The sequence below is a fragment of the Calidris pugnax genome, unplaced genomic scaffold (assembly GCF_001431845.1).
Source record: "Calidris pugnax isolate Ruff unplaced genomic scaffold, ASM143184v1 scaffold347, whole genome shotgun sequence".
Lineage (NCBI taxonomy): Eukaryota > Metazoa > Chordata > Aves > Charadriiformes > Scolopacidae > Calidris > Calidris pugnax.
This window is the reverse complement of record NW_015091298.1, coordinates 811,414-820,508: the sequence shown is the minus strand read 5'-3', so window position 1 is coordinate 820,508 and position 9,095 is coordinate 811,414. Positions and strand designations below refer to the sequence as shown.

Below are 9,095 nucleotides of genomic sequence, written 5' to 3'. Positions count from 1 at the left end.
GGGGGGGGGGGGGGGGCGCTGAGGAGCGGGCAGGGCGGAGGGAGCGGCCGGGGCGAGGCCGCCGAGCGAAGGGGCCGGGCCTGCCTCGCTCGCTGCCGCCGCCGCCCGCCGGGTAAGAGCGGGGGCTCCTCTAGGCCGCGCGGGAGCCGCGGTCTCGCGTAGCGAGCGGGCGGCGCGGGGAGACGCCTCGGCTGGGTGGCGGCTCTACGCGAGGCCGGGGAGGATGGGGGGCGGCCGGGCCGCGGTGTGGAGCGGGGCGGCGGGCTGTACCGCGGGATGGGGGGAGCGGGCTTCCCCGGGCAGCAGCGGCCCTGTGACCCCCCCGCAGCGTGTGGCGGGGCGGGCTGCCGGGAACGGCCAGCCCTCCGTCGGCGCTGGGGTGTTTGAGGGGCTGCGGGGCGGGGAGGAGCCCGGGGCGTTTCGGCAGGTTTGAATCGAGTCCAGGCCGATGGGGACTGGAAATGACTACAGAAAAGAAAAAGCCTGTTTCCTTGTCGTGCTTTCGATGAGAGCTTCTTTGGGTATTTGCTGGTGTGAGCTGTAATTAAAAGGCCATGATTGTAGCTGGTGTTTAAAAATGAAGTAAAACTAGTTCAGGGTACAGTGCTCTCCTGTGTTTCCCTGTTTTCCTCCTTGCCTCAGCACCCGTAGTGAGAAATGATTGGATTAAAGCTAAAATACATCTGCATAAAGGAAAGTGAAACTAAATGTGCTTACTGGAAGGCAGTCAGATTGGGGAAATGAGATGAAATGCAACCTGTGTGCCTGTAACCTCAGTGGGCTGATGGCTGAGGAGTGTGGGTTCGAGGGGAAGGGTAAGGTGTTTAGGTTGGCTATACTTTGTCCTGCCTGCTTCCAAAGTTTCTCAGCCCTCTCAATTTTAATCCGATTTGTTTTTTTTTCCCCACACTGAACTGTTTTGTAACACTCAAGATCATTGTACTTGGCTTCTGAGGGAATGGGATGGTTTGGAGGCTGGTTAATAATGCTTGAGGGATTGCTTGCCTCTTGTGGTAACTTGGATGAAATCATTTTGCTTAAATGAACATCTTAGTTTCGAATAGATGGCTGGCTGATTTCTGGTTATTGAACCTGACTTCTGCCCTGTGTGGTTTGTGCTGAAGCCGATGGCAGCAGACTGGTTGGCTCTGTGCCGAGTATGCTCCCATTAGTCTGCCTCTGTCCCCTCAAAGCACAACACTTTGCACAGCTTCCTCCTTTAACGTCAAGCACGAGTTAGCATGGACCGCGAATGCCAGAAAGTCTCTTCTCGCTTTGGGTTTATCACTGTTTTTCCAGCAGGGAAAGCGAGGCGTAAGGATTTGCAGTGGCCTGGCAAGGGAGCTATAAAGCTGAGCACAGTGAAGGGGTTTTGCAAGCTGCTGTGAAACCTCTCAGTGGGGGTTCTTCAGCATAAGGTGCTGTTACTGGGGGTGCTAGTGGAGGGGCTTTCCCAGTATCACACTGGTTGTGGTGGAAGGGGTGTGAGGGTTAGCAGTTGTGAGTTAGGGGCACCCTCTCAATGCTTGTGGTTCCCTGTGCTGTGAGAGGTGTGGATAAACACTGCTGTGGTCAGATGAAAGATGTCTGGGCCCCTTGTTTAATCTGGACAGCTTGTGGTATGGTCTCTTTTGTGACTGAGAGAGATATTTAAATGTTTAGACCTACATAGGGAGCAGAGTACTCAGAGGTCAGTGAAGGGCCAAAGCAGCAGCCAACTCTTCTTTGCTTTCTATGTAAGCAGCACGAAGGGTGATTGAACCCATGAACCCTCTGATTGCCAAATTGCCTTATTCAGGATAGCCCTCGTTTATTTTCCACATGGGAATGTCATTCTGTGAAGCATTTAGGGCTCTCATTCTAGATTACAGAGATTAAGCAGGAGAAATTTTTATTTAAAAAAATCTTTGCTTATTTATATGCACTTGTGATTGGAGTGACATTGTTTCTTCTCCCCCGATTGTCCCCCAGGTTGTGAATCAATCCAAGAATGAACAATTGTAAGAAGCCTTATGTTTACCAGACTACTAACCTTGAAAAGTTCAGTCCTGAAATTCTTTCTGAAATTGAGAAGCTCTTTGCAAAGAAATTTACTTACACTAAGCCTGTGAATAATGAATGGCAGCTCCCAGATCCCAGTGACGCTTTTACCTGCGATCACAAGGAATTCAACTCGCTCCTGGCTCTGAAGGACTCGATGAATGAAGTGAAGAATCAACTGAGTGATAAGAACCTGGATGAATGGCATCAGCACACCTCGTTTACCAATAAAGCAGGGAAAATAATTCCCCACGTGAAGAAATCGGTGAACGCTGAGCTGTGCACCCAGGCCTGGTGCAAGTTTCATGAGATCCTGTGCAGTTTTCCTCTTCTGCCTGAAGAAGCTCTTCAGGATGGAGAACTGAATTCTGTCCACCTCTGCGAAGCACCTGGAGCTTTTATAGCCAGCCTCAATCACTACTTGAAATCCCACCATGTCCCCTGCGACTGGAATTGGGTTGCTAACACTCTAAACCCCTATCACGAAGCAAATGACACCCTGACGATGATCATGGATGACCGCCTTATAGCAAATACGTTGCCTTGGTGGTACTTTGGCCCAGATAACACGGGTGATGTGATGACGTTGAAACATCTAACAGGGCTTCAGAACTTTGTACGCAATATGGCCACAGTTCACTTGGTGACTGCTGATGGCAGCTTTGATTGCCAGGGAAACCCAGGTGAGCAGGAGGCTCTTGTCTCACCCCTTCATTACTGTGAAACAGTCACTGCTTTAATGATCCTGGGCGCTGGAGGTTCCTTTGTTTTGAAGATGTTCACGCTGTTTGAACACTGTTCTACCAATCTGCTCTTTCTGCTAAACTGCTCCTTTGAGGAGGTCCATGTCTTTAAGCCAGCCACTAGCAAAGCTGGAAATTCGGAAGCCTATGTGATTTGTCTTCGTTATATGGGCAGGGAAAGCATTCATCTGCTACTTTCTAAGATGATACAGAACTTTGGAACAGAAATGGTCAACAAAGCACTTTTTCCCCAGCATACGCTGCCGGAATCTTTTCTTAAAATACATGAAGAGTGTTGCATGTTCTTCCACAAGTGCCAGGTAGAGACTATCTCCGAGAACATCCACCTCTTTGAGCACATGGAAGAAGCCGAGCAGGCGAAACTGAACAAGCTAAGAGACTGTGCAGTAGAGTTCTTCATGCAGAGGTTTCATGTGAAACCTATTGCCAGAAATAACTGGCTTGTCAAGAAATCTCAGACCGGTTGCAGCATGAATGCAAAATGGTTTGGGCAAAGAAACAAATATTTTAGTACGTACAATGAAAGGAAGATGCTGGAAACACTTACCTGGAATGATAAAGTGGCAAAGGGCTATTTTAATCACTGGGCTGAAGAACATAGCTTAAACAATGCTGGTAAAATGTGCATCTTGGAAGGATCATCTTCTAACCTGGAGTGTAGCTTGTGGTACATTTTGGAAGGAAAAAGACTACCGGTGGTAAAATGTTCTCCATTTTGTGATGGTCAAGTCTTGGAGAATCTTAATGAAGCTATGAGAGAATTGGTGGGAGGGGGGCTGAAAAGCAGACAAATGCTGCAGACTTGTCACTCGTGTGAAGTTCTTCCTGGGGCACTTATACTGGCAGAAGTCTCTGAGCTTTCCAGGTGTCACCAGGAAGTCTTGAATGGAAGATGTAGTGAGCAATTCAAGTGCCTTGTGGTGGGCTTTCCATCCCTCTGTGACACCGAAAGCCAACTCAGTATGGAAATAAAGCTTCTGGACTCGGCCACGCTGCTGACTTTCAGCTTCTCTTTGCTTTACGATGGAGAACCAAAGTACCAGCAGCAGCTTTTGGAGTGCGTTCTGCGTGCGTTGAATCAGCTTACAGTGGGGGATGCACTGATTTTGCCTATTCTCTCTTGTTTTACGCGCTTCACAGCTGGCCTGGTCTTCATACTGCACTGCTGTTTCAGGTGCATCACGTTTGCTTGTCCCACCTCCCAGGAGCTGCTAAGGACAAGTGCTGCTTTGCTATGTGTGGGCTACCGAGGCCTCCCAAATCCTGTTGTTGAGTATCTACAGCATCTGAATAAACTAACGAGCTCTTTACTGGATGTGGACTCTCCCCAGCAGGTTTTGCAGTTTGTGCCCATGGAAGTTCTCCTCCGGGGCAAGCTGTTGGAGTTCCTGTGGGATTTGAACACGGCCATCGCCAAGAGACAACTCCACTTGATTGTGCAAGCTAAGCAGCAGCAGATGACTAGTGATATGTCACTTTAAAAACAGTTCTGGGATTGAGCGAGTTGCTGCTGCTAGACCTTGTTTCACAGGCGGGTAGCAGGTGTTAAAAACATTGTTAATGCAAAGGTAATGTTACTGTAAAAGCTCAGTGTGACATCGTTAGCCTTGGGAGGGTGTTTTGAGCTATGGATCCCACTTGCACCACATTGGCCTGTGGTACAGGAACCCGAGACTTCATCTCAGGTGTGGGGGACTTGGGAGGGATGCTGATTGAGGTGGAGAAACTGTTTTTCCTCTCTCTCGGCTCTCCCTGAGCAAATTTCTTCATGTACCTCCTGGGTCAGAGCTGTGACCTTCAGGATGAGAGGTGTTAACAGTGATTTCTACTTGTTGCATAGGGCCAGACAAGGGGGGGACCCCGTTGTGTGACGTCAGCCCTCTTCTGTGGAGCAAGATGGGGGAGCTTGGGCACACATGCATACTTTTCTGGGGTTTGTAGAAGCCAAAATGTGAGGTCTGGGCCTGAACGCTCAATAGTTTGCAAACCTGATGTAAGACTTGAGGGTTGAGCACCTTGTGAGCAGACAGCTGTCTCACAAGGGCTGGGTTAAAAATGACTGCCCCCTAAGCAGTAGCAGAAGTGTCCAGGGAAAGATGCTCTTCAGTTTTAATTTGATTTATGCAAACAGCAGCAGGCTGTATGGGTTTTGACAGGTTATTGTGTGGCTTTGTCTCCCCATCAATGAATGGGGCTGTTACAACTTTATTTTAAAGTGGTCCTTAAAATAATTTGAGACTCCTGAGTGAAAGTGAAGACTTGCATCTATGGCAGTGGCTATTAATGAGGAATGCAAGTGTTTTTCAGGCTAAACACATGATCATGCACAGCTTTGTGTATCAAGAAATGCTTTGGGTACTGCTGGAGGAGCGTTAAGCTGAAGAAATATGTGATAACTTTGGGAAAGTCTGACTAAGATTTCAGTATGTTCTCCTCAGGGATACAAACATTGAAATGGGTAACGGGCTGTTCCTTTAAGGGAGTCACATTTTATTTTCCATAGTGCTCCTTTGAGAGCTAAATTTTGAGGCCCAATTTGTGTGCATTAACATTTAAGTTTGCAGTTTAGATGGAAAAACCTGCTTGGAGGGAGAAATGATCTTTAAAGGAAAAATGGCTTTGCTTGATAATATGTGCAAGGTCTTGTAGAAGAAGGTTGAAGGAGTGGAGTTAAAAGGAAAATATAATCTCCTGATGAATTACCAGTTGCCTTCTGGAAGCACCTCTAATTATATAATGTGGGAGCTTGAAGGATAATTGATTACTGGTAAGGGATTAAAAGCACTGCTGAAAAACTGTTTTGTCTGCAGGTGCTGCACATTTAATAGCCTTTCTTGCCACGTTGATCGGGGCAGAGTGGAATGCATTTAACAGTTCATTTCTTATTTAAGAATTTGATAGGTGAATGAGTTGATGGCTCAGGTCTGACTAATTCATAACATTTTCTAAAAAAATCTAGCTTTTTACAGTTGCAGGTAAATAGAGGCTGCCTAAACAAAAGCTTCTGGGATTGGTCATTGTCCATTTTAATTAATTTAAATGGACTTGCTCTTTTTGCTGTGAGCTGAGTCATGCTTCCACACTCAGACTGGGAAGGAAGGGAACAGATTGGGAGATATAAGCAGTAAGAGCTTCTCCTGTAAATCAGCTTTGAACCTGTAAACTCAAGAGTGCAAGCAGGGCCATGGATGAATTTCATTGAGGAATAAAAAAGAAATACGGAGAACCAGAACAAAGAAGAAATAATGTGGAGGAACAGATGATGAGACAGTATCAAAGATTACCTGTAAAAGCCTGCTTTGCCTGAAAGAAAAAGCAGGATAAAGATATTGTCCACCACGGACAGCCCTCTGTCTCTGCCACGGTTTCAGAGGTGATTAATGCTTCTGAAACTCCCACTCAGCTGAAGCATTTGAAAAGACTTCTCTTAAAGCAGGGGTAAATGAGATATTTCAAGTGCATGGGTGTGCTTATACTCTGCTGTGGAAGCACGAGCAGCCAGAAGCATGTCATCTAGTAGGTACTTAAATAACTTGGGGTTTTTCTTACTAACATTAGTCAAAGATGTTAAAAATTTTAATTTATATGTAACATAAAATCCTGAGGTGACTGACAGGCCATGGGAGAAAATGCATTTAATTTTTCAGGCTTTCTTTGTTTTGTACCTTTGAACTGAGCAGACTTACCTCCTATCCTACTGTTCCCCATATCATCAGTCTCTATTTTTTTTAAATTTATTTTTAGGAGAAAACATTTTAGATGGTTGTGAATCTGTTTGGAAGTACCCCCAAAAAGCTGTATGCAGGCTCTTTGGTGGAAAACCAGATCTCTAAACCAAAGGAAGTCCAATGTCCTGTGGATCCTGGTGCCTGATTTGCTCTGGAACTCTTTTATTGTTGGTAGACATGGGGAGGTGACAGGAGAAATGCTGTGACAGCAACTGTTAAGAATGTGCTTTGAGAGTCTTTTTTTCTTAGTATTGTTGTCTTAAAGGCAGGTGTTTCAAAGTTAGGAATGACACTTGTCCTTTTAATTGTGAGAATCCTGCATTGTCCTGGTTGCCTTTGGACTCAAGACTTCTTTGAGAGAAGTGACACTTAATTTCTGTTGTGACTTTTGGAATATGTAAGAATGGCTGAGAAGAATGCATTAACCTTTGTGGAGAGGGTCTGATGACTCCTGCCTTCATCGAGGCTGTCAGTTTTGGGCCAATTTGATTTGATTTTTGAGTGACACCTGATGAAGTGTCTCTGTATCCTGCCTGCTTTTAAGTTGGGTTTTTTTTTGACATGTTTGAAGATGAACTGTGTATTGGTTTTCATAATTAAGAGCTTCAGGTTTCACATGGGGGGAAATAGAAGGGATGGAGAGTAAAAAGTTCGTTGTGATGCGATCAAGATTGATGCAAACTTGAGGTAAATATAGTTTTGCAGCCCTGCTGCTGCAGATTTCCAATGAAGGACCAATATTTAGGCCCAATGATTATCTGTAAGATACATTATTTCTCTGAAACTTTTTATATCTTTTGTTTTAAGCCAGCATAATCTTTTGAAATCAGTTGCATGAAGGTTGAATGAATTGGGTATTCCACTAAGTGAAAATGCTGATTTATTTTATATAAATTGAGTTCCATTAAAGTTAAGAGACTTGCTCCTTATTTTTACTAATTCTTTATTGTATTTAGATTCACTTGGATGTGCACAGATTATATGTGTTCTTGCCACTGGCTTTCTAATTTAATTTCTGCAAAACATAATGAGATTTACAGTATGAAATCCGGTAGTCTATTAAAGTGGTACTAATTGGTGTCTATTCATCTTAATTTAAGATGGAGCTATCAGATTACTAGTTGTAAAAGTAGAATATGTAGCAGAACTGTATTGTTAGGAAAAGCAACTTGGGACTTAACAGGAAGAGCTGAATATTGCCTGTGTAGGAAGTAGGAGAAAAGGAAAATGCATCTTGATTTCTGGCCGTGCTTTAGGATACAGAGTGACATCGAATCCTTGATTTACTGGGAGCAAGGGTTGACCAGTAAGTCAAAGCCTCAGAGCCTTACAGCCTCCTCTTACCATCCAAAAAAGCCGTCTTTTGATGTCTTTTTAATTTATGGTTGATTTTCAGCATGTTAATTGTGAGTGGGGGAAATCCTGTGTGCCTTGTGGGTATATTACCTTTTGGGCGGTATGAAATGGCTTTTATTGGTACTTGTCCCCATTTCCCACTTGGAAACCAGAGTCTCTAAATTTCAGTTTGTAGCCTTTGAATATCAGGCTTTTATTTTTATTTATTATTTTTTTTAGCATTGTAGTGAGTGAAGACCGAGATCTAGATTTCCCTGCCAAAATCTGGTAATAGCTTTTCCATCACATTCGAGCAACTATTTTCACGAATTCTGTGCTGATATCCTTAGTTCCAGTTCTTCCTGTGCTTCAGTCGCTTCACAGAGGGATGGAATGGAGCTGGTTATGCCAGAAACATGCTCAGCCCGTGCCTCTTCATTGCTTGCTCTTTAGGCAATAATTTGGATGGCTGTCGAGCCCTCTCTTGTGAGCCCTTATGGGTCCAGAGCTGGTTTCAAGTCTTAAGAATGAAATTTGCTAAAAGAATTAGCCAGTGGCTGTAGACTCTTACAACAGGCAGAACCTTTAGGAGACATTTAAATGCAGGTAACTTTGCCACCAGCCAGAAGAAGCTAAAACAGGATGCAGCTGATGGGATTTGCTAGCCTTACCTTGCTAAAAAGTCTTAAAAAAAAGACAACTTTCAGGTATAACCACCTGAACAAGCAGTTCACCAGTTGTGTGCCACCTTCTGTGTACACATGGGTGGGTTTGTGTTTGCACACGTGGAAACCCCCAGGATTGTACCGCTGTGAAGCTTTTGCTCTGTAACTAATCTGTGATTCTGTTTTGAAGGATGAATATATTTTTTTTTCTAAGGAGATGAAGGGATGCTGGTTTAAATGGCTGTTGCATATTTTCAGTTGGTCTGCAAATGAGTGTTAAAAGACCTTTTTTTTTTTTATTAAAAAAAAGGAAAAATAAATGTTATTTGGAGAAAATAAAATATTTTAGGTTTTAAATGCTGCTATTTACATGTTTCTTTACCTGGACATGGAACAAAACAATGAAGCACAATAGGGAGAAGTCTGGGGAGGCTTAATATTTCATGGTTTCAGGCTGTGGTTCCCTCATCTTGCTTTTTGGATCCGTCCTTAATGACCAAAGGATCCAGGGCCTGCTCCCTGTGGGTGGTGTTTGGTTCTTGCACTTTACCTGTCTTTACCTT

At 44.5% G+C, this 9,095-nt stretch overlaps 1 protein-coding gene across 1 annotated transcript in view; it reads left to right on the top strand.

Annotated features, from left to right (window-relative positions):
• CMTR2 (cap methyltransferase 2) overlaps positions 1–8,889 on the top strand; it is a 9,065-nt gene extending 176 nt beyond the window's left edge. Inside the window, exon 2 of the mRNA XM_014960776.1 lies at positions 1,972–8,889. Within this exon, the coding sequence (XP_014816262.1) occupies positions 1,991–4,285 (2,295 nt within the window). The 5' untranslated portion in view covers positions 1,972–1,990 and the 3' untranslated portion in view covers positions 4,286–8,889. The remainder of the gene's footprint in view (positions 1–1,971) is intronic.
• Positions 8,890–9,095: the final 206 nt, after the last annotated feature.